The 25,732-nt window shown below is 42.0% G+C and overlaps 3 protein-coding genes across 6 annotated transcripts in view; all 3 read left to right on the top strand.

The window, feature by feature from the left end:
- Positions 1–25,732, top strand: part of LOC134225949 (protein eva-1) — a 586,714-nt gene that overhangs the window by 186,462 nt on the left and 374,520 nt on the right. The gene's annotated exons all lie outside the window — the stretch shown is intronic.
- On the top strand, positions 16,057–16,962 carry LOC134219212 (uncharacterized). The gene is made up of 2 exons (XM_062697904.1): positions 16,057–16,469; positions 16,717–16,962. The coding sequence occupies exons 1-2, from the start codon at positions 16,062–16,064 to the stop codon at positions 16,960–16,962; spliced, it is 654 nt and encodes a 217-aa protein (XP_062553888.1). The 5' UTR covers positions 16,057–16,061.
- LOC134221212 (uncharacterized) lies at positions 18,876–21,112 on the top strand. The gene is made up of 3 exons (XM_062700410.1): positions 18,876–19,047; positions 19,103–19,598; positions 19,656–21,112. The coding sequence occupies exons 1-3, from the start codon at positions 18,926–18,928 to the stop codon at positions 20,328–20,330; spliced, it is 1,293 nt and encodes a 430-aa protein (XP_062556394.1). The 5' UTR covers positions 18,876–18,925; the 3' UTR covers positions 20,331–21,112.

Here is a 25,732-nt window from a genome sequence, read left to right as displayed (position 1 = left end):
ATCACGTGCAGATCATACTGCAAAATACGGAGTATTACTTCACTTATCCACATCAGAAGTATCTACATTTAACATAATATGTGGACTCAACATGCAGAATACTCTGCATGGTTATGAAAAATCAGAAAGGAACAGAGCATAAGGTAGCCGGCCTTTATACAGTCTATTTGGAATGCAACATATATCAGCTACCTAGCTTTCGACGAACAGCATAACTTTCCTCCCCAAGCATGCCACCACCGAGAAAAATACGCAAGTCGACCTCGTTCGGTCGATGATTTTCTGGCATGGATTCTGCAAAAAGACTGCACAGGGCAGCTGTCTGAACGGGCAACCGAAAATGCGATTATACCGATCATTCATACCAAAAAGTCCCTTCATGAATATGAGGTGGTACTATCTATTGAGAAAAAATGTTAGGTTATTGTTCCGGCTATCCATCTCATAGCACCTATATAAGTAAAGAACGAAAAGCAAATGGTCAAAAAGCAATTTTGAATATATTTTTTCCAATGTTTCATTCGCTATCACCCATTGCAGCGGAGTGATTGTGCGTTGATATAATATTGCGTTTGTATAGAAACATCCATGACACTATGCAAACAATGATTCCGCGGCAGACAGTTGCATTGGCCCAGCAAAAACGATATCCGCGACGCTTTGAGGTTTGAGCGAACCTTTAACGGAAATAGTGGATTAAAAGGTTCCCCCGGACCCAAACGATTTCATCGCCGCGACGGGGACAACTAGACTCCGCGATTATATCGTTTGGTAGCTACAGGCAATGTACCATTTACATTTCCATACCAACGGCGACAGAATCGCAGTCAACAAACGACAGAATCGCGTCGCGTGTGTTTGGGGAATCTTAAATCGAGCCTACGACAAGCGCGGTGTTATCATCATCAATAGACATAGACCGCTGTCATCATCGAAAGGCAGTATAAAAAAAATGATCAGGATATCCTGGCAACCTTCTAACGATGGGTTGAAGAACAAGGTGTCAGTAGCCGGGATTAAATGCATGATGAATTTGTAAGATGCAAAGTAAAACATTTCCCTAGTTTTCTTCACAAATGTGAAAATACATAATATAATTATCATATTAAGTATAGTTATAATTGTTGAGATTCCTTCATGTGATGTATGTTTTTGAATATTTGGTTTATTTTAGGTCGCGTTTACTTTTGCCAACTGCACAGTATGCAATATCTACCGAAGCAGCAGTATTGCCGGCTGATGGGTTGTAAAATATATGAAGCTCATGCATTCGAAAGAAGGGGGTTTTATTATCTTTGTGGGGAACGTTCGCCTCTGTGCTTCCCATTATGACCTCCTTTTGCATTCGTTTCGTAATGCTCTCAGACTTAAAGATACCATAGGTATATTATGTTCGGCAGGTACACCCATCATCAAGAATCAAAGCGGCAGTCTTATAAAATCGATAGTTTGTGCATTTTGATGTCTACTGCTATCGAAAGCGACATTGTTAGCTCGAACCAGTCAAAAGCTATTAACTATCCATATCAGATTAACAAAACCTCCTGTCGTTTCAACGTTTACGGACATCTCGTTCTATGTCTGAGACTGAGATATAATTCAAAATGCATTGTTTCAATAAGAACTCACATTGGTTGATGGATCAATATTATAATATAAATAAATAAAAGTTAGACGATGCTTAACCTTCAATACGAACATAATAACATCCAAAGCATATTAAGCTGAATGGCTTACTTCACTGGTAGGTTGAACATTAATTCAATGCGGTGGATCGCCACTTCAATGAAAGTTATCGCATTCACTATACCTAGTAGAGTTGACAAAGCAGAATACAGAGCTGGAAACAGTAATTAGATCTCTGATCTTTTAGGTCATGTTAACGCCCCTAACCGCACCGCAATAAGTCAAGTGGTATTCGAATATCAATTTTATCCTATATCACTCTCCAACTTGAGTACTTATTACTTAAAAAAACAAATGAAACCTCCTAGCGATGATGATACCTTTCTATAATAATTACGAGCTGTTATCAAACAGTCTATTTTGCTATAACGAAAAACAGGCTTCAATATGATGAATCAGGACCAACATAGACCTGTCTGGTTCACTTCACATGATCTCTCTTGCCGAAAAATCAGATTGGTGCCGAAATCATTTAGTTGCCATGTTATCGGAGCGTGAGGTGAAAAAAGTTGAGTTTCTTTTTAAACTAGGGGAAGAAAGGGCAATATGCCCTAGCAAAGACTGCTTTAATGACTTAGATGCAACGATTTTCATGAGTATTTTTAACTCATGGAACAGTTAAACAATTCCCCTGATTCCGTTTTTACACGGATTTTTTTGGCAAAGTTGCTTAATTCTGCATGATTCGTCGAGAAATCATAAAACTTTTTTTACACGGATTTTCAAATTGGCAAAACGCCTTCTAGCTGGCAGCTCTTTATTTAGGAACAACGCACCACGCGTCGGCGAAATGCGTATGAACAGTGCATGGAGACGCTTAGTACATTGTAGGTTAGTCCCCCTAGGGCGTTTTGCCTCGCCGAAAATTTAGATGTTTCATCAAAATGCGGAAAATTTCGGCGTTTTGAGGCCTCTTCCCATACTATAAACTGTAAAAAATGTTGCTTCCTGGTCTTTTCTTTTGTGTCCGGTGAGTTGAAAAATGGATCAAGTGACATCATCATTCATCCCTTCATATGAATAATGGCAAATTATACTTGCACATGGTTTTCCGGCTAAACTGATACGGCTGATTCGTTTAACCTTGGACGGATCGTAATCAAGTGTGAGGGTTGAGGATGAAATATCGACGTCATTTGGTGCCTTAGATGGATTAAAGCAGGATGATGCACTCTCGAATATACTGTTCAATATAGCGCTCGAGGGAGCGATTAGGAGAGCTGGTGTGCAAAGAAGCGGTACCATTATCACAAAATCACATATGCTCCTGGGATTTGCGGACGATATCGATATTATCGGAATTGATCGCCGTGCCGTGGAAGAGGCTTTTGTGCATTTTAAGAGGGAGACAGCGAGGATTAGACTCACGATCAAAACCAGAAAAACGAAGTACATGGTCGCTGGCAATCAGCGTGGGTTCATTAGTGGCGGTGGTAGCGAAATGATGCTGGATGGTGAAAAATTTAGAAGTGGCACCAGAAATCGAACTCAGCCACCCTCAGCATGGTCTTGCTTTGTTGCCGCGCGTCTTACCACACGGCTAAGGAGGGCCCTGCGGACAATACTCGGCGGTAAATAGGAGAACGGTACCTGGCGGCGTCGCATGAATCACGAGTTGTACCAGGTGTATAAAGGGTTGGACATTATTAAGCTTATACAACACGGCAGACTACGGTGGGCTGGACACATTGTTCATATGCCGGAAGCACGCTGAGCAAAGATAATATTTAGTAGAGAACCCGGAAGAGGCCGCAGGCTTCGTGGAAGGCCGCGTACACGATGGCTTTTTACAGTTGAAGAGGACTTGAGGGCGCTCAATGTTCAGGGCGACTGGAAGCGATTGGCCCAGGATCGAGTCCAGTGGAGAAGGATACTCCATTCGGCGTACACACTTAATTTTTTTTACCGGGATCTAAGCAAAATGTTAAACTTTTACCGAGTTTCGCACAGCCGTGCCCCAGCAAACATGTTTTTTGCCGAGATTCCTGTCAAAATTGCTGAAAATCTGCAAATAATTTGCCGAAAATCAGCTAACAAACGTCATTTTTGCCGGGATATCAGTTTTTATTTTGCTGGGCAGACGGCTGTGCGGATTTTTGCCGAGGTGCAGAATTAAAAACTGAGTGTGTAGGTTCATGGAATTTTTGCGTTACGTAATTTATGCGCGAAGCTTGACTAGATTTACCATTCGGCGTTCTAATGAATTAGACAAAATTTATCAGCACTGATTGAAGTGCTATGTTCTTGAAGGGCGAAAGACTGTTCTTGCCACATCACTCCACCATCCATAGATGGGCAAGCACTATTCCTTTTTTTCGTTCTGATCTTTTCTGAACCAACGATCAGTAGTACCCTGCACTCGAGCAGGAACAAGAACCCCTGACAGGAAAATCCCAAACACCAAACCAGATTTTCATTAGCATTATGATAAGCTTTGAAAATCCTTCGCGGGAATGCATTGCATATGTCTCCGTCCCAGTGTCTTATTTATTTTTCATTTTTTGTTTTTTCCAAATGAGTTCTCAACGCATGGGCGGTGGAATGTGGTTGCTGTACCTTCAATGCAAGATGTCATACCCAACTAGAGCAACGAAGCAACACTTTTAGGGTGTTTATTAACACTGCAGAAAATTTGATAAAAGCTTCAATTTAATATAATAAAAATCACCGTATGCAATTCAAGAAGGTCGCAAACCATAGAAACAGTGATTGAATCCCGAAACGAAATCCGACACATGAAAACCATATAATGTGCAACTTCGGAAACGACGTGAACCACAAAACAAAAATATTCATTCACTAGAATGACACTACGAAATATGATCTGGGGAGCTTGAATTCAGTGGCGCGACAAAAAAAGCAACAAATGAAAAATTCGTACCCGGAATGTGACTACCGAAAAAAACAGATATAGGGTATATGACTCAAACCTTATCCCAATATGTTGTGGTTTAGCACATTAAATTATCGTAGGAAATCTTAATATATTAAGGCGACACATGAATTAAAATGGTTGTTTCCGTCGGGTAACGATGGGATAGAATTTTCATATAATCGCTTAATAATCATGTTTTACTGATTGTAACTATCAATACTGAATGATTTCCTTCTGTCAATCATTGCACTAAAATGCAAAATTTCTACGTTATTTCATTATTGGACAATTATAATATCCTTAATATGTACGCCTCCCAAGAACATTCGTTCATAAATGCAATAATAACGATATGTTCCAGCTAAAACCCCTAGATGTTGGGAATATGAGTTTGTTCGGGATTGGAATCAAAACGGTAGTAAAAAATAACAAATGTTGTGCACAATCTCTTATTTAAGACATCAAAAGTCTCGAGAGAAGTGGACTTATGTTTTATTTTCCTAGTTTTAGCTCTAGTGGTGGATGATTTTTCAGCGCCCATAAAAAAATTGGTGCATTTTTGACTTCAAATAAACATCGTATGGTTGATTTTGACAACGAGTGCTCCAAATATTGTCTCAAAAAGCTTCAATTAATCGTTCCGCTATACTGATGAAAGTTGTAAATTTAATATCAATTCTGAAATAGTATAGTATGATTGTTATCTGTTTATCTAATGTCCAAAAATAGGTAAGTCCATTTAGAAAACGACATTAATAGACAACAGGAAAACTCTTGCACCTGCCTGTCTAAGTGCTAAGTTGCATTTATCGTTTAAAGAAGTGTATGAATCTAGCGTAATGCAACTAAAATATATTTGATACTATTTTTTGAAGAAAAAGTGATAAATATCTCTCTACGAAACGATGCATTGATTATCGCTGAATTATTGATTAATTTACGTGATGAGGCAACGTTACATCCTAGGCTAACATTACCTCCCATGACCCTACGAAGTGCATAAAAACGGTTCGCAGTTGAAGGAAAGCAAACCGCTAACAAGCGGTCGCGTGGCAATTCATATTCTGTATGCTCAACAAAAAATCAATCGATGGTTGGCGGTCTGTGGCTGGCAACTTGTAGCAAAATTTCTTGAAATGCGTTAACACTCGATGTCTTGCTCTTCATTAGCGGTCAATACCGTTCACAATGTTCTATGATTATGACGCGAATGTACCATATATTTTTTTATCCAGCGGCATTAATTGTACTGTATTTCATTCTTCTGAATAAAGTGAAATTAGGGCTTTCAGCAGTCGATTTCGTTTATTCCGAAATACCTGCTCATTTTAAAAAGTGCCAGTGTGATACATTTACCCTCTCTCTTATAATAACCTAATTAAAATATAGAAACCGGCAATGCTTCAAGATCTATAGGAATTTAGATGAAAGACGAGTTTACGGCAAAGGCAGGTCTTACAAGTTCGATGTCTTTTATTATAAAGATTTTAGAAGTATTTTGGCTTTTTTCTATCTAAACTATAAGACTTGAGGAATTGCTTCGTATGAACGAAAGAAATCATTAAAATACGAGTTTTAAACTTCAAAAGAAATTTTCCTTCTACTCAAATTTTGCATCGTCAACAGGAAGAACAAAAAACGAATTACCACCAGTTTCTCGCTTAACAATTCAATTGAACAAAAAGTGCCGTTCTGTAATTTTTCGTTTCATTTGCACCGTTTATTTTGCCGATAAAATGAGCAAAAACGGTCTACTCGGTGCAGTGTTGAGGCACACACACCCCAAATTTCAATGGGCCAAGCAAGATGGGAATATCGAAAGCGGGACGAATCAGGATGCGGAGCAGAACAAACTATTTCCCATTTGCAATTTGCGTTGCCATCGTTGTTTCCTGCATCTGATTCTGAGCGGTAGACACCGTTTCTCTAGACCAGTCGGATTATCAGCAATCACGATTTCGTCTGAAATCGTAGTATGCAGTATGAAGTGAGATTTATTTTGCTGAAAACTGTAACGATTTTACCTCGCACCTAGGGAGAAGCTGATTTTCCTCAAAGGACTCGATACTGGTCTAAGCCCCAAGCTGTCGGTCTCGAGTCAACGGCCGCCTACTCTTGTTGCGCTCCTACGGAAGCGGTAGAAAAACGATCGTCATTGAATATTTTGAAGAACAATCTAGACTAAAACTATATGAATCAAAATAAACCACATTCATACAAATTATTAAAAACTAAGCGAATCTGCCCGATCTCGCTTGGGTTTTATTCTAGACTAGTTGTCCTGGGCTGCGAAATGGTGAGTTGACATCCGGGAAGGGGCGCCTAACATAGCTCTGGTCCTCACAAGTTCCAATACTCACGCTTCCACGGGGCTTCCGATGACAATTGACCGCCAGCTAAGGGTTGCGTACTTAGCTGGTAGTGCAGCCTGGGCACTGTTGTCCTTCTGACATCAGCTAGAGTGAGAGGGTGCGTCCTGTGGGGTCTGACAGTGGGCTCTATTGAACTTCTATAAAAAGCTGCATGTGTCCCAAAGAAGGCCCTATCAAAGCGACCGTGTGCCGCTCAAAGCGCACTAGCCTAGTCCTGGTGTTGGGTGGGACTTTAAACAAATTGACCCGACTGACCGAGCGTCTGTTCACCAAGGAGGTGCGGCTGCAACAGCGTCTGTTCTGGCATCCAGCGGCTGAGTATGAAATGCTATTCCCCGGAAGCTACTATTCTCCTACTAAGCGCTCAGGCACACTCTGCGCTAATGAAGTGGGAACCTATAAGTGAAAGGATAATCGTTGCCAGATTTATAACACGGGTCCGAAACCTCACTATAATCCAATGTTATGCGCCAACCGATGCTGTGCGGATCTGCAAGACAAAGAGAACTTCTACAGTCAACTCAATGCCGTCGTAGATAGAATTCCGAAGGGTAATATCAAGATCTGTTTGGGCGACTTCAATGCGAAGATCGGATCCGACAACTCGAACCATGAGCGCATTATGGGACACCATGGTCTCGGAGAAATGAGCGAAAACGGAGAGCTGTTCGCAGAATTTTATGGTAATAACGACATAGTGATCGGGGGATCGCTCTTCCCTCATCGACCGGTTCACAAGGTCACGTGGGTCTCCCTTGACGGCTTTACAGAAAATCAAATCGACCACATCTGCATCAGCCGAAAATGGAAACGGAGCCTTCTTGATGTACGGAATAAACGTAGTGCCGATATCGCGTCTGATCATCACCTCCTCATCTGCGCATTGAGCAGATTCGTCGGCAGGAGGAAAGAGTTGGACGACGATTTAACACACGCCGACTGGAAGATGCCACGGTGAAACGGTCCTTCGTTGAAGAACTGGAGACGCGTGCTGCAGATATTCCGGAAGGTGGCAGCGTGGAAGACCAATGGACCACCATCAAGAATGCCTTCATCACCACCAGCGAGAACAATCTGGGCGAACTACGCACCCAGATTAAACAATGGATCACCGATGAGACCTGGAGAAAGATAAAGGAGCGAAGAGAAGTCAAAGCCGCGATAGAGCGATTGAAAACCAGAGGAGCCAAAGTCTTAGCTTGTCAACGATACGCGGCTCTTGAGAAGGAAGTAAAACGCTCATGTCGACGGGACAAGCGAGCGTGGGCAGACTCTTTGGCCGACGAAGCGGGACGAAGATGAATGCAACGATGCCTGTGAAAGACGCGAATGATCAGTTATTGACCGACCCAACTGACCAGCTGAAACGCTGGTTCGAGCATTTCGAACAACTTTTTCAAGTGCCAGCCAGGCCATCACCACCTCGGCATGATCTGCCTAGGATCCGACGTATAACACGCGTCAATACCGAAGCTCCATCACTGCTAGAGATTCAAACAGCCATCCGAAGCATGAAATCGAATAAAGCCCCAGGGGTCTACCGCATATCAGCCGAGATGCTCAAAGCTGACCCCATGACATCCGCTCAACTACTGCATCGTTTATTTCGTAATATCTGGGACACCGCAACTTTCCCGGTCGACTGGATGCAAGGTATCATAGTGAAGGTGCCCAAAAAGGGTGACCTGACTGTATGCGATAACTGGCGAGGCATTATGTTGCTGTGTACCGTTCTCAAAGTTCTGTGCAAAATTATCCTAGCCCGGATTCAGGAGAAGATCGATGCGACTCTCCGGCGGCAGCAAGCCGGATTCCGTGCCGGAAGATCCTGTGTGGACCATATTGTCACGCTCCGCATCATTCTGGAGCAGGTCAACGAATTCCAAGAGTCCCTTTACTTGGTATTCATTGACTACGAAAAAGCTTTCGACCATCTCAATCACGAGAATATGTGGGGCGCCCTGAGACGCAAGGGAGTTCCTGAGAAAATCATCGGCCTCATCGAGGCATAGTACGAGGCCTTCTCGTGTAGAGTGCTGCACAATGGGGTCTTGTCCAACCCTATCCGGGTCGTAGCTGGTGTGAGGCAAGGATGTATTCTATCACCGTTACTGTTCCTCATCGTAATCGACGAGATTCTGGTAGATGCGATTGACCGTGAACCAAACCGCGGGCTGTTATGGCAGCCTATAACCATGGAGCACCTAAATGACTTCGAATTGGCGGATGATGTTGCACTCCTCGCGCAACGGCGCTCTGATATGCAGAGTAAGCTCAACGACCTTGCCGAGCGCTCCTCTTCGGCAGGTTTAGTAATCAACGTCAACAAAACCAAATCGTTGGATGTAAACACGGTGACTCCTTCCAATTTCACAGTAGCCGGGCAACCAGTGGAGAATGTTGAAAGCTTCCAATATCTTGGTAGCCAAATGGCGTCAGACGGTGGTACCAAGATCGACATAGGCGCACGGATCAAGAAAGCAAGGGCTGCCTTTGCGAGTTTAAGAAGTATCTGGAAAAACAGGCAGATAAGTGAACGCACCAAAATACGAATTTTCAATTCTAACGTGAATTCTGTGCTGTTATACGCTAGCGAAACATGGTGTATATCAGTGGAGAACACTCAAAGGCTGCAGGTGTTCATTAACAGATGCCTGCGGTATATAATTCGGGCCTGGTGGCCTCACAACTGGATCTCAAACAACGAGCTCCATCGTCGTTGTCATCAGAGGCCGATAGCAACAGAAATTCGGGATCGGAAGTGGGGCTGGGTCGGCCACACTCTACGTAGGGGCGGAAACAAAATCTGTAAACAAGCATTAGACTGGAACCCAGCGGGACATCGCAGCAGAGGCAGACCCAGAGGCTCATGGCGGCGAAGCCTCAATAAAGAAATAAAAGAAGTCGACCGAAATCTAACCTGGCAACAGGTTAAAGCGATAGCCGGGCAACGCTCAGGATGGAGATCTTTCAAGTCGGCCCTTTGCACCACCGGAGGTGTACAGGATCCATAAGTTAGTAAGTAAGTTGTCCTGCATATCTGTCAAAAAATGCGCGTTGTGAACTGCCCAAGCGAAACAACCATACGAATCTCAATTTTAGTTTTTCACGATTAACTCAACTTTACTTGAGGTTTTCGCCTGACGTACCTCATAATCCCGTCGGAAACGACAACGAACATATCTGCTGAAGGAATGAAGAAAATCCATTCAGCCGTTTCCGAGTTAGGCAGATACGAACACAGACCATTTCATTTACGGCCAAACGTTGATTACTGAACGCTTAACCAACTCATATAACATTTTCGGCATTTGTGGGCAGCAGGGACTATGTCCAAGGGCTTGACGATCCCTCCCCAGGCCATCTGCGAGCTGTGGCGCCCGCCTAGGATGTGGTGGGGTTTGACAGTGGGCCCTGTTAAACCTCTATAAAAAGCTGCATGTATCCGCAAGTAGGCTCCGCCAAAGCGACCGTGTGCCGCTCAAAGCGCACAAGCCCAAGTCCTGGTGTTAGGTGGGACGCTAAACAGCCCTGACACGACGGCCCTCCGACGAGACAGGAGGTTTGCGCAGGCCCAATAAGCCGCCTTTAAAAACAATTATTACGAACGACATAGAAGATAATACGACTCGATACAATCGGCAACGACCTAGGCGACGAATAAAGGATCACGATTGGAAGCTTGGAACATGGAACTGCAAGTCGCTAGGCTTCGCAGGTTGCGACAGGATAATCTACGATGAATTACATCCCCGCAACTTCGATGTCGTAGCGCTGCAGGAAATCTGCTGGACAGGACAGAAAGTGTGGAAAAGCGGGCATCGAGCGGCTACCTTCTACCAAAGCTGTGGCACCACCAACGAGCTGGGAACCGGCTTCATAGTGCTGGGAAAGATGCGCCAACGAGTGATTGGGTGGCAGCCAATCAACGCAAGGATGTGCAAGCTGAGGATAAAAGGCCGTTTCTTCAACTATAGCGTCATCAACGTGCACTGCCCACACGAAGGGAGATCCGACGACGAGAAAGAAGCGATCTATGCGCAGCTGGAGCAGACATACGATGGATGCCCACTGCGGGACGTCAAAATCGTCATCGGTGACATGAACGCTCAGGTAGGAAGGGAGGAAATGTATAGACCGGTCATCGGACCGGATAGTCTGCATACCGTATCGAACGACAACGGCCAACGATGCATAAACTTTGCAGCCTCCCGCGGAATGGTAGTCCGAAGCACTTTCTTCCCCCGCAAGAATATCCACAAGGCCACATGGAAATCACCTAATCAAGTAACGGAAAACCAAATCGACCACGTTCTAATCGACGGTAAATTCTTCTCCGACATCACGAACGTACGCACTTACCGCAGTGCGAATATTGAATCCGACCACTACCTCGTCGCAGTATGTCTGCGCTCAAAACTCTCGACGGTGATCAACACGCGTCGGAGTCGTCCGCCGCGGCTTAACATTGGGCGGCTACAAGACGGTAGACTAGCCCAAGATTACGCGCAGCAGCTGGAAGTGGCACTCCCAACGGAAGAGCAGCTAGGCGCAGCATCTCTTGAAGATGGCTGGAGAGATATTCGATCTGCCATTGGAAGTACCGCAACCGCTGCACTAGGCACGGTGGCTCCGGATCAGAGAAACGACTGGTATGACGGCGAATGTGAGCAGTTAGTTGAGGAGAAGAATGCAACATGGGCGAGATTGCTGCAACACCGCACGAGGGCGAACGAGGCACGATACAAACGGGCGCGGAACAGACAAAACTCGATTTTCCGGAGGAAAAAGCGCCAGCAGGAAGATCGAGACCGTGAAGAAACGGAGGAACTGTACCGCGCTAATAACGCACGAAAGTTCTATGAGAAGTTGAACCGTTCACGTAAGGGCCACGTGCCACAGCCCGATATGTGTAAGGACATAAACGGGAACCTTCTTACGAACGAGCGTGAGGTGATCCAAAGGTGGCGGCAGCACTACGAAGAGCACCTGAATGGCGATATGGCAGACAACGATGGCGGTATGGTAATTAACCTAGGAGCACGCGCGCAGGACATGCGACTTCCGGCTCCGAATCTCCAGGAAATCCAGGAGGAGATCGGCCGGCTGAAAAACAACAAAGCCCCTGGAGTTGACCAACTACCAGGAGAGCTGTTTAAACACGGTGGTGAAGCACTGGCTACAGCGCTGCACTGGGTGATTACCAAGGTTTGGGAGGATGAGGTTCTGCCGCAGGAGTGGATGGAAGGTGTCGTGTGTCCCATCTACAAAAAGGGCGATAAGCTGGATTGTAGCAACTACCGTGCAATCACATTACTGAACGCCGCCTACAAGGTACTCTCCCAAATCTTATGCCGTCGACTAACACCAATTGCAAGAGAGTTCGTGGGGCAGCACCAGGCGGGATTTATGGGTGAACGCTCTACCACAGACCAGGTGTTCGCCATACGTCAGGTATTGCAGAGATGCCGCGAATACAACGTGCCCACACATCATCTATTTATCGACTTCAAAGCCGCATATGATACAATCGATCGGGACCAGCTATGGCAGCTAATGCACGAAAACGGATTTCCGGATAAACTGATACGGTTGATCAAGGCGACGATGGATCGGGTGATGTGCGTAGTTCGAGTTTCAGGGCATTCTCGAGTCCCTTCGAAACCCGTAGAGGGTTACGGCAAGGTGATGGTCTTTCGTGTCTGCTATTCAACATCGCTTTGGAGGGAGTAATACGAAGGGCAGGGATTGACACGAGTGGTACGATTTTCACGAAGTCCGTCCAGTTATTTGGTTTCGCCGACGACATTGATATCATGGCACGTAACTTTGAGAGGATGGAGGAAGCCTACATCAGACTGAAAAGCGAAGCTAAACGGATTGAACTAGTCATCAACACGTCGAAGACGAAGTACATGATAGGAAGAGGCTCAAGAGAGGTCAATGTGAGCCACCCACCACGAGTTTCTATCGGTGGTGACGAAATCGAGGTGGTTGAAGAATTCGTGTACTTGGGCTCACTGGTGACCGCCGATAACGATACCAGCAGAGAAATTCGGAGACGCATAGTGGCTGGAAATCGTACGTACTTTGGACTCCGCAAGACGCTCCGATCGAATAGAGTTCGCCGCCGTACCAAACTGACTATCTACAAAACGCTTATAAGATCGGTAGTTCTCTACGGACACGAGACCTGGACGATGCTCGTGGAGGACCAACGCGCACTGGGAGTTTTCGAAAGGAAAGTGTTGCGTACCATCTATGGTGGGGTGCAGATGGCGGACGGTACGTGGAGGAGGCGAATGAACCACGAGTTGCATCAGCTGTTGGGAGAACCATCCATCGTTCACACCGCGAAAATCGGAAGACTGCGGTGGGCCGGGCACGTAGCCAGAATGTCGGACAGTAATCCGGTGAAAATGGTTCTCGACAACGATCCGACGGGAATAAGAAGGCGAGGTGCACAGCAGGCAAGGTGGATCGATCAGGTGGAGGACGACTTGCGGACCCTCCGCAGACTGCGTGGTTGGCGAAGTGCCATGGACCGAGCTGAATGGAGAAGTCTTTTATGTGCAGCACAGGCCACTCCGGCCTTAGTCTGATGATAAATAAATAAATAAACATTTTCGGCCAATTGCCCGCACATTCTGCAGAACTGGTAATTTGACCGAAAAAGCCCTAATAGTTCATTTGGTTGAAAATGTCATTCGAAACGGTCGCTCGGCCGAAAATGTCATTTGACCGAATAGATCATTCGTCCAAAAATGCCGTTTGGTAGACATGGTCGTTTGACAGAGAGCACCATTCTGCATAACAATCATTTAGGCCAAACGGCATCTTCTGCAAAATGACTTATTCGGCTAAACGTTTTGTTTTTTTTGGCAAAATGATCAATTCAGCCGAACGACACTTTCGGCCAAAGTCCCGTTACGGCCAAATTACACGAACAGTTCGGCCAATTGAGCTATGGAACCAACTGTTTTTTTTATCATCCATCATCTGATCGACCAAATGACATTTTCGGCAAAATATTTTTAGACTAGATGGGCTTCAGCCAAATTTATTTTTTATTTGGCCAAACGACGTATTAGGCCAACAAACTTTTTTTTTTAAATCGGTGAGACAAATTTCAAACGGAGGCTCACACCTCTGTTTGAGGCAATATAACTCACAAATGGATGGATGGACCGATTTGCAGTCTCTAAATATAAAATGGAGCTCACATTTCCTTTGAGACAATATAATTCGTTAAGAAAATTATTTTGAGCTTTTTACTGGAATGTCTTCACTTGTCATAAGACGAGATTGTACAATCCCATTGAATTCCACCACTTAATTGTATCTTGACAGATACGTATTTCGACCTCAACAGTAAGGCCGTCTTCAGTGTCTCGTACTCGAGAGTCGTACTCGTACAAGTCGAGTCAAGTACAATCAATTACTGCAGGACATTCAACAAGGCTCCCGGCTTTGATCACATATTAGCAGAGATGCATAAAGCCGATTCCGATTCCTCCTAGAATTTCTCAAGAGGCACCTCTTCAAATTTCCTAAGGAGTTTGCAGACATTATTATTAATATAGAGTTTTGGCACTTCCTCAGCAAGCGTGCTGGAAATTTTCATCTACCCCGGGCAATCTGAATGCCAAAGGGGATTAGCCTCTGTGGACCTCATTCGCCGGTTGACTTAAAATCCTATAATAAACGTTTGCAGCGGATATATTAGTTGTGGTGGTTCAGGAATCTTCTAACGATGCTGCAAGTCTAAAGAACCGCTGTCTTTTGAATACTATGGAGGTTATGAGATAGTTCCAACACTCCTAAGTATCTCAGAAGAGACTTCGAGACGATTCAGGTTGCTGAGATAACAACCGGAATTATACGCACGTCCTCCAGGCGCCACATCTGCTTCAACTCCTCCACCAAGTCGTGGTACTTCGTTGTCTTGTTGGAGAGTTATGGACATTATGGTCTAGCGGTGCAGCAATGTCGATGAGGGTTATCCGTATGTCTGGGCGGTCACGTTGATAGCGGTCATGTCTTCAATTCCACCATAATATCGCTCTTCTTCTGCCATCCACACCCCATCGCCGTTGTGTATGACGCCCAAGTAACATTCTAAGTTTTATGAATTACTACAAGAGCGTTATAAACCGATATCTATAAAACCATGGTAAATGCACTTTTACCTTGGTTGCATCCACCAAAACCTTATGGAGACCAGATTTTGTCTAGTTGGCCCACTCTGGTAGAGGTTCTGAAAGGTTAATTGACGAGCCGTTTCATGACTAAATTGTCAAACGAACATGATTCGATTAACACGCTGAAAACCTTTTGAAAACCATTATAAACTGTATTAAAAATGCGTTGAGAATTTTTAAAAACCAGTTTTGGGCTACCTTCCCTAGATACCTGCTAAAATATTTAAAAACAGCATCTCTCATAATGTAGTTGGATTCGATAAATTTCATTCAGATTAGACGAATTCATTTGACCAAATAAAATTAACAGAAAAAAACAAGAGTCATGTCTCCATCATCAGAATTTAAAATAAATTCTTTTTGTGATTGCCAAAAAATCTTCGTGTATAGTTGAAATTTTAAGTGCGGAATGAAATTTATTGTGAAATGTGCTAAAGAAAATTCGAAAAAACAAGTGCGCTTTCTAATATCAATATTATTGCAAATTATCATTTTCCAGAATAAAATTATCATGGACACTAGAACAGGTAATATTCGGTTTATCATTATAATTTCATATATGCATAAAGACATACTGCTGTTCTTTAAAAATAATGTTTTATTTTGGTGTAAATACCATAGTTCTGTTTCTGAATAAATTCGCCTAAAGTCAGATAGTATCATGGCGGATGAATTAACAAAATAATTCCCAGATCCATTATCGTAAAAAAGTTGGCCTTGTCAAAATTCACTATAAAAGTGAAACATTTCCAAATGACATTTATGCAGATAATGTGCATGCCAGATTGTTTTTATACCAACCAAATTGCTGTTTTCATTCCTCTTTTGTTATTTTTCGCCTTATATGATGACGAAGTTGACAGTTTGAGCAAAAAAATTTAAGCAGTTAGTTGAAGTCAGTTCCTATATTTAAAACCGAAAAACGAGATGCCTTACAAAATAGTGCAAACGATCGAGCGAGGTGAAACCTGCCTAACAGTGGTTCCGTCAGGGTGGGAGGAAAAAGGCACTCTACATTGGCCAAAAAAGAATGTGGTTGCTAAACTGTCAGCCGACGAATTTTCTGTGCCATCGCCGAAATGGGAACGAATGGACTGCGTAAGAAAAAGAGAATTCAAAACTCGTGCCGAAGCTGAAAGGGAGTTGGAACGTATGGAAGCTGTATCTGATACGGAAGCGGACGAATCTTCCATTGCGCCGCCTTCCAAGAAAAGCTGCCTCGGAACAAATCAAAGCGGAAAAAACACGGTAAAAGACTTCAATAGCCTTTTTTTAGTTCCTGGTCAGGAGGTCAACACCGAAGCTGAACTTGTTAACGAAGAGGTTCCGAACCAGGTATGAATGAATTAGTAAATTGACGAAATTGTTCATTGCCTTAAAAATAATTATTGAGGCTCTTGTAGAAAGGATCCAAAAAGTACGTCACGCAAAAATAACTTACCCTTCCTACTTGTTCACACTTTTTGTGCCTAACCTGTATGAATATACACCATACTCCTCTGCAGGCGGCTTCTTTTGAAGCGGAACGTACTTAACAAACGAACCCCTTATGTCCCGTAACCTGTTCTTTTATGCATTCTAGAATTGTACTATGTCAACAGAAACTATCATGCTGTTTGCTCCTGGAACAACCGAATGTGAACCTGGGTCATCTGGCACGGTGTTTTCGCAGGGATCAGTTCAGGTGACAAGTCAGCAGGACGTTAATCTTGACCTCAAGGCTAATCAGCAAACGATTATGGAGAACCAGCAAATAATTGTGAACAATCAAATCAAACTGATGCAGGCGCTTGCAAAACTTCAGACTGGTGTCGATTATTTAAGGTGATTATACAATAAAGCCAGAAATCGACCATTTTGTAAACCACGTGCTTTTCCAATATTTTTTTCAAGAGCACGAGATGAAAGAACCATAACGCGTATGCGGCTGAAATAATGGTAGATCGTTTGCTTAGTTATGCTGAACAATCATAATTTGAGTTTCGGCACTGTACGAAGACTATTACGCCAGATTTGGGCTTTTTGAAATGTATGTATATAAACGTGTGGTGAATTTGGAATTCACCACGGGCTTCATTCTATAATCACCTTAATGGAGAATAATATGTTTGGCAACCATCAGTCTAAAGATCCTGCGAAGATACTGCTGAAACCTGTGAACTCTCTGGCCGAACTTATTGATCTGGAAGAGAGTCTGAAAGAAGCCAATACGATTGATAAGTACGTAGTCAACATGGGATTCATCTGTGGAACTGACGGGAAGGCATCAGGTATGGACAGCTGCTATAAACTCATCGATTACTTTATTACGCGAGAATTCATGCATTCATGCTCGTGGACAGGAAACACCAAAGTTACTGACGAGAACAGTCCAATAAGCACGCTGCAGACTGCACAATCTGAAGCTACTGGGAAGATTCCCTTGAAGTTTTACGTACATTTTCGTTCGCTGTTCTTAAAACTCATTCGCATGGCTGACAAGGATTTCACGGAGATGAAATGTGATGAGTTTTTCAAACGTGTAATGAAAAACAGCAAGGCAAGACTACTCGCAAAATCTTCATCAAAGCATAAAAACCGTCCTTGCAACCTCAAGTATAAGTCACGGAAAGTAGAGGCCACAGATGGAATAAGTTTGGAGAAAGAAGTCTTCGAAAAAGGATCCGAGCAAACCACCGTTCAAAATTTGCTGGAACAAACACAGCAGGTTTAGTGGAAATGTATGTGCTTATTGGACACAAGTTTTTTTTTTAATTTTAAGTAATTATCTTTTTTATCACTATGCTGTACTGCGTATAACTTTTTTTTATTGCCAATGAGTATTTGAAACATAATAAATACATATTTCAAACTATACTGCCGTCGGACGCATAAATGTCACATGTTACAAACGATGGAAATGAGAAAAACGCATTTGAAGTTTCAAAATGCATTTATGCTATTATCGCCCAATTTCGCTTTTTAATTGACTTTAACGCAATAAACTATAAAAGTATATTCATATTCATTGGGCCTTACTCAAACATTGCCAGAAATAACTATTTTTTCCACTTTTTTTCAATCAAAACCCGAATGTGACACTTATGCCGCGAAATTCACTAGCCAAGCGAAAAATGTACGCATATTTGTCACACCGTTTACTGAGACGTGGTTGTTGTTAGTATTTGTTTTGACACTACGAGCGACGATTGTATTTCTTGGATGTGATTATTCGCTGACGGCAGAAGTGGAACCGGAAATGGAATATTTGAAACAATACGATGTCAATCTAGTGGCGAAGAATCGGAAGAGGACTTCCTCGGGTTCGATTTAGAAAATGAGGCAAATGAGCGTTTACCGTCTTCGGAGCCGGCAAACGTACTATTACCGGTCCCAGAGCTTAACCAATCGGTTTTCAGTGACAGTGGCGTAGTTTCCTTCCCCGGGACAAGTTTCCAAGGAAGAAACTCCGACGAAGAAACGGAAGCGAACTGGGAGCCAATGGAATGCAGTGCTGCTGCTCAAAGCTGTGATACGGATAGCTCTGGCAGTTTTTCGAAGTGCGAACCAAGCGGAAATCCGGAAAAAAACCAAAAAGAAATGAAACGTGAAGATTCAGCTAAAAACGGCACATGTCGCATACGGTCCGTCTGGACAATTGCGGATGCCTCAAAAAGTGCAACGATAAACTTACGCGTGATGACAGACTACAGTTCCATAAAGCGTATTGGGATCTGGATAATGTTGGTCAAGCAAATTTGATCCGGCGGTATGCACATCCAAAACTTGTCGGACGACGCCGGAGCCGTAAAATGTCCACGGATTTGGTGAAACAACTTGCGGTAAATTGCACTCTTCCAAGCTCGAACGGTGACCCAGTGACTGTTTGCAGAAAGTTTTTTCTAAACACGATTGGTTATCGCGAAAATTGTGGGTAAGTTGTTGAAAGCATTACCTGTTGTTACATAATTTATTTATATGAAAAGTAGTAATGTAATTTACAGATGCATCCGGGCAGCTCGGGACGGACCTCCAGTAGATCGACGTGGGAAATACAAGAGAGATAAGAAAGCACGCGAGGCCATAAGGGAGCATTTATTTGGATATGGCCCAAGTATTTCCCACTATCGACGAGCTCATGCTCCCAACCGTCTTTATTTGCCATCGGATTTGACCGAAAAGTCCTTGCACGAGGACTATGAAGCCAAACAAAACTTCAAAGCAAGCTATTCGTTGTACTGTAAGGTCGTTAAAGAAAACAACATCTCGTTTGTGAAGCTCGGGCACGAAGAGTGTGAGGCGTGTACTGCTGCAGAGCTCCGTAACAAGGTGAATGGACACTCCGAAATTAAGGATTGTAGCTGCACCGACTGCTCTGGACATGCACTACATCTCCAACGTGCAAAGGAATCGCGAATGTCTTATCGAGATGATGGTGACAAAGTGCTGCCAGGAGTAGCAGTTTTTTCTGTGGATTTGCAAAAGGTAAGATCTTGGAAATGCCTAACTCAATCATTTATAAGTTTTGAATTTATTTTCTAGGTCATACAGCTCCCACGGTTGGATTGCTTCAAGAGCATTATTTTTTCGCAACGGCTGCTGGTATTTAATGAGAGCTTTGCGCCTGTTGGCGCCTACACACGAGCCTTTCCAGTGTCTGCGTGCATTTGGTCCGAGTCGGTTGGTGGTCGCACAGCTAACGAAATCCTTAGCTGCTTTTTCAAAGTCATTAAGAAGTACGCTGACCTGAAGACAATTATCTTTTGGTTGGATAATTGTAGTTCGCAAAATAAGAACTGGAATTTATTCCAACACATTATCCTACTGATAAACAGTAATGAAATTCAGGTCGAGCGCATACTGTTTAAGTACTTCGAATCAGGACATACGTTCATGGCCGCTGACTCTTTCCATGCGGCAGTTGAATCAAAAATGCGTCATGAACGTGTCGTCAGTTTCGAAAACTTCAAGTCTGTGGTTGGCAATGCGAAGAACAATGTTGACGTACTAGATATGCAAGCAACTGACTTCTTCAAAGCTAAGCTCACCGTTTCGCAGTACACGATAAACCAGTGCAAGCCCCGCCCGTACGTGGACTCCATGCGGAAAGTGGTGTTTGAAAAGGCCGTTACGAACTTGGATACGCAGACAACATCAACAGCGAAGACCTTAAATACTGCAAGTTGTTTTCCAAGAAGCAATTTAAGTTGGTTGTGAAGGATTCGTTCTCTATTGCAACAAACGTACGTTGGCAAAATGCTCCTCAAGGAATTGAAGAAGAAAAGAAAACTTCCCTCCTGAAAGTGGTTCTACCTGTTATTACCGAAGAGGAAAAATCGTTTTTTGTTGATCTTCCGACGAAGCAAGTAGCTTCTGATTAATCTCTATGCTTGTTTCTTACATTAAATAAATATTATCGCTATAACATGTCACAATAATTATGAGTTTTATTCAGGAAAAAAATGGGTTTGTTTAAGGGTTCCTTTTTATCAGTTTTTACGGGCCTTCAATATTTTAAGTATGCCACAGTTTCACATCGCCTTCTCCTAAGAGGCCGTTCGCATTATAGGAGGAGCGATGTTAGACAATATAATACCTCCACTCCTCCTTTTTGGACAACCGTCCATATGAATTCTAAAAGTTAGGAAAGGACCGTGCATACCTACCCGTCACCATTTTAAACTATCCACGTAGATTGTAGATGGCCCCTAAAAGCATGGCATATTTTATGGACGGTCCTCACGGTGTGTTATGTGTCTCTTTGTGTAATCGTTATATCTCTATTTTTAGTGTGACAAATATGCGTCCATTTATCCCAGTGTGACAAACATGCGTCCATTTGTTCAAATGTGACAAATTGACTTCGGAATTTTTTCGAGTTTTCTAGAATAAAACCTCTGTTTTGACAAAATATTTCAAAAATACGTATCAAATTATGACGTTAGACATCAAAACCTCAAAAATGTTAAAATGTAACATGTGACATTTATGCGTCCAACGGCAGTATATATATAACAAGTTTTATGGCAGCACATTTACAAACATGGTATAGAACACTTTCACTAGATAATAACTAAAGTTGTATATCCTTGACTCACCAATAAATAGTTTACCAACAGTATATTATATATATATATATATATATACATTCACTTCACAAAAGTTAATAAAACTAATGACTCCAAACCCAGCTCCAAACTTAAACTAGAATGCTTAGTCCAATGTTTATACCAATGCATCGGTATCTGCTGATAAATGGATGGAACAACATAAAGTATGCTTGTGTTGTTAGCCATCCAAATAATACATGCATTGAGATTGATTTCCAACACAAGCTACGTCACAGCAAAATCAAATAGGAATATTATGTTATTTTCAACCACAACCGTAGCGTTTGTGTTCGTGAAAATTTTCGACGAGCGCAATTGCGAAACAAATTCTAGGAACTTTTTTCAAATGGGCGTACATGATTCTGAGCTTGATTTTTGGAACGGCAACTGTGCTCATCAATTTAACTGTTTTGGTGAACTTATGTGCCTAACAGGAAGAATAGATTCCGATCTATCTGGTGGTACCGTTAGCTGAACGAAATATGCTGAATTGAGAGAGTATTGGCAATTTTAAATTTCAAGGTCAAACACAGTTACGCCTATTTGAAAAAAGTTCCTAGAATTGCACAATTACATTCGAACGAACTCCCATAAGAAGCTGTGCAATTATGTACGGTAACATTTGTTTTGTTCACATTTACTTCATATTTGTTCACATTTACATCGGGATGGGTGTCATCACCTTTACTGAAGCACATCGCTCCCATCCACTGCCTAATGGAGCAAGGGCTGCTTTGTCTCTTTTTCGCTGCAAAGAAAACAACGAGGCCAGTAAACTGTAAAATTTATGAGGAACGAAAGAGAAAAAGATGTTTCCGTGCAGTGCCCTATATGCTTGCAGAAGGTCTTCTCCATCATCTGGTATTATAGTTCCAGTTGGAAATCGAATTTCGAACTCTCGAAAACCAATTTTATTCGCGTTCAATTTATAGCGCATCATTTCGCAACTAGTGCACATTGTTCGCAACTAGATGCGCTATACAGCGCACCAGGTGCGCACTAATGAAATTTGCGACTAATCGGAGAAAAATTGATTTTCGCGAGTTGAAAAATTCGGTTTTGAGCTGCACATATAATACCATGTATTCTCATTGCAATAATCCCGATTTGCTTCAATAAGGTCGGAACGAACCCAAAAGTATTGTATTTGGAATGCTCTGAACATTTTTTAACAGACTTGACGTTTCACTCGATCCACCCTGGTCCACCCGCTGTGGGTGACAATGTTTATATTATTTTGGCAACTAATACAAGCTTAGAGCACATTTGCTCATACCTTTACCCACATCGAAATAATCCTTCGTTTGTTGTTTATTTTGTACTATTTTCGTCAGTTTTTTCTTAAACATTCTACGATAGTATCTTAAAAGTTATAGTTTGTGTAAAAAGAAATAGTTTTTGGAAAAAAGTGGCTGTTGAATTTTGCTGAAATCCAGCTGAACGGTGGGTGTGTAGAAAAAATCCGCGATTGGTAAGTGTTAAGGATATTGCTGATAAGCGATAACAGTATGATGAGAAATTTTATGGAAGAGCGCATTTAACATTAAACTTGTTGCTATTTCAAAATTATATGGAGTTGCATACATAGCTGCGTTGCTACTGCGTTTCTTATTGATGCCAAAAGATATGTCTCTAATTTTGGTTTTGACATGGTTGTTTTTTTCGAATAATTCAGTTTATTTCACATGAGTTGATCACCGACGTATGATACAAAAATAAATGTAGATGATGACATTTTCTATAGAGTATGCAGTAACGGAATGAAAACGGTTTCTCCGGAATGATTAATAGGTATAGCTACCATTTTACACTTTATATCATCAGTTTTGTAGTATTGCGGTGAACTTTCTTTACAATTTGAACTGTAGATGTTAAGTCTGGTAGATAAAAATGGCTTTCTGAAGAACGTACCAATTTGTTTCAAATGTGAACCATAAATGTCAATAGAACCATTTTTTTGTTCCGCATGACTCATCGCAACAATGTTTCCTGACTTAGTTAAAAACCATTTGTTCGCTCTATCGTTACTTAATGAATATTCGTTCATTTCAACTCTTGCGTATTGAGCTGAACTGGTTGATAGATTTTCTCGTAATATCTCTTTCGTTAATTTTGGACATGAATCAGCTATGCAAGTGCTGGTATATTCATGTTATTTCATCTATTTCTAATAGTCGTTTGACAACCTGTGACAAGGGTTTGTTTCCAGTTCGCAGGAGCTTCTTGATTTGACAGAGTTTGCTTTCGAACGGATATGCACTAAAGTCGGACAGTACCCCAAACTTCTTAACATCATTTACTAAATGGTTCAAATTATGCACATTGCTGGTGATGTAATCTTCACCGTAAATATTCTTGAATAATTCCAAATAATGCTGTATCAATTCATTTGCCAAATCGAGTAATTGATCATAGACTTTTGACGAACAAATAGTAACAGCGCAATAAAGTACCAAGAAGTGCTCATAAATGTCTGACGGTAGCACAGGTTTCAACACAACTATTGAAATATAGTAAAAAAAAGTGCGATATTCTGTCCCCTTCCAATGCGCTAGGCAATCGAGACCTCGAACAGATCTATGAATTTCGGCGGGCATTTTCATTTGTTTTAACCTTTGTGACACTTCTGCAGTGGTTTTAGCAGACCACTTTGTCCTGTAATTTCCCATGTTTCCATCTCGCCACCCTATTAGATGTCGTTTCATAATGCCCAAGTCAATGAGATGAAGGGAATCTGCAACCGGAAAATCATCTATCATATCCATGGGCAGCCTTAATAGAGGTGAATCGGTTTTATGATGTGATCCGTAAAACTTGTCGCGGAATCCACGGTCGGTGCGCAAGTTCGATTGGATTTGCGGGTAATAGTTACAGTGTGAGACGTACGAGTATTCACCCGCCACTGTGCACTTTTGGCAGCCATTCTGTGCATTAAAATTGGCGACTCCTGTGAATATTTATAATAAAATTGTTATAAGATTTACGTTTAAAACATAATGAAATAATGTAAAGTTTAAATACCTTTTACAAATGCTCGAGCAGGAGAGTCACATATAAAACATCTAATGGAAACCGAAATTTTGTAACCATTAATGATAATTCCATTCATATACACATCTTCCATCTCATCAACAAAAGGTGTCAAAAATTGTACAACATCAGCCGGCTTGTGTTTACCAGAGTAAATGCCAATTATCATTGGTTTTATCTGAGGCATCTCATGAATGCTGAACAAAATTGGCCAGAATTCATCTTTAGCGCTTCTGTAAATTGGCAATCCATCTATATTAATTTTCAATGATAAATTCAATGGCACTGAAACTTCCGAGCAGACCCTCTCAATGCAAGATTTGAGACCATGATGCCAATATTGACCGTTTGCTCTAGTTTGAATCGTTACACTCTGTGGAGTTTGTACAAGAGTGCGAGGATCTCTTGGAAGCACATTAGGAAGACGAGTGTTTAAAATGCACAACAGCTCTTTCAGTGCGTTTTGTTTAACATTGTAAGTTACCGCCCAACTTCGAAGAGCCTTCAGTAAACGAATGTTATTCACCATTTCGTTGTTGGTAATGTCATCTTCCTCGTTCTCCGAATCATCTGAATGATATTCTTCACCTCCAGAATATTGGTGTTGAACATGCTGGTAATTAGAAGTATCATGGTTCTTTGGTTCAGTCAGCTCATGCAATCTAATAGTGTCCTCGGCTATTTCAAATGGTTCATTGGTTTTGGAGGTTCTGTTATCTGCCGGACGGTATCAGTGATGTCGGTATTTATCGACGGATCTAGATGTTTGATACGCAACTTCGAATTACGCGATATTGTACAATTGTTGTTGCAAATGGTTAAAAGTTTTCTCTAATTTTACGTTTGAACGATCCACTTGTTTTAATTTTCTTCAGCTTGTTTTTGAACGGATCCATCTTTCAGAATACAAACAATTTTCACAGTAATTTAATAATACATTTATTTATTCCGAAGAATAAATGAAGAATAAAGAAACAATGAATACTCTATGGTTACATCTCAAACTGAAAAGCCTTTTTTCGACTTTTGTAGCGAGCAAACATGTTTATCGACTATTTTGTGAAGTCAATAATAAATAAACGCTCGCTGAGTTTATGATTGATTTGAGAAATAGCTTTATAAAGGGAAGAACTGCTGCTTTAAATTTCTTTTTAAATCCAGATAGTTTTTGAATTCATCACTGGACTTCATAATGTTTTGAAAATAACTTGAACGTTTGACATTCTTAAATGTCCCTAGTAAACGAAACAACATGTCGATTGCTTTTATAAAACCATTATAAATTAATGTAAAAGCCAAACGGCAGCTCATTTGTTACTTGGGCGGGGTTCTCCCATAGATTGGACCAAAACTGCGGGACTTCTCCAATCTCCGGAAGGCCCTCGCCAAAGTCAGCTTTGTCGTTTTGGATGTGGTTATAGATCTCCCTTTCGTTGATGTTGAACATTCTATTTTGCTTTTTCCTCTTCGAACATTCTC

This window comes from Armigeres subalbatus, chromosome 3, assembly GCF_024139115.2.
Source record: "Armigeres subalbatus isolate Guangzhou_Male chromosome 3, GZ_Asu_2, whole genome shotgun sequence".
In the NCBI taxonomy this organism is placed as follows: domain Eukaryota; kingdom Metazoa; phylum Arthropoda; class Insecta; order Diptera; family Culicidae; genus Armigeres; species Armigeres subalbatus.
Note: the sequence above shows the minus strand (reverse complement) of the source record. Positions and strands in the feature narration are given on the sequence as shown.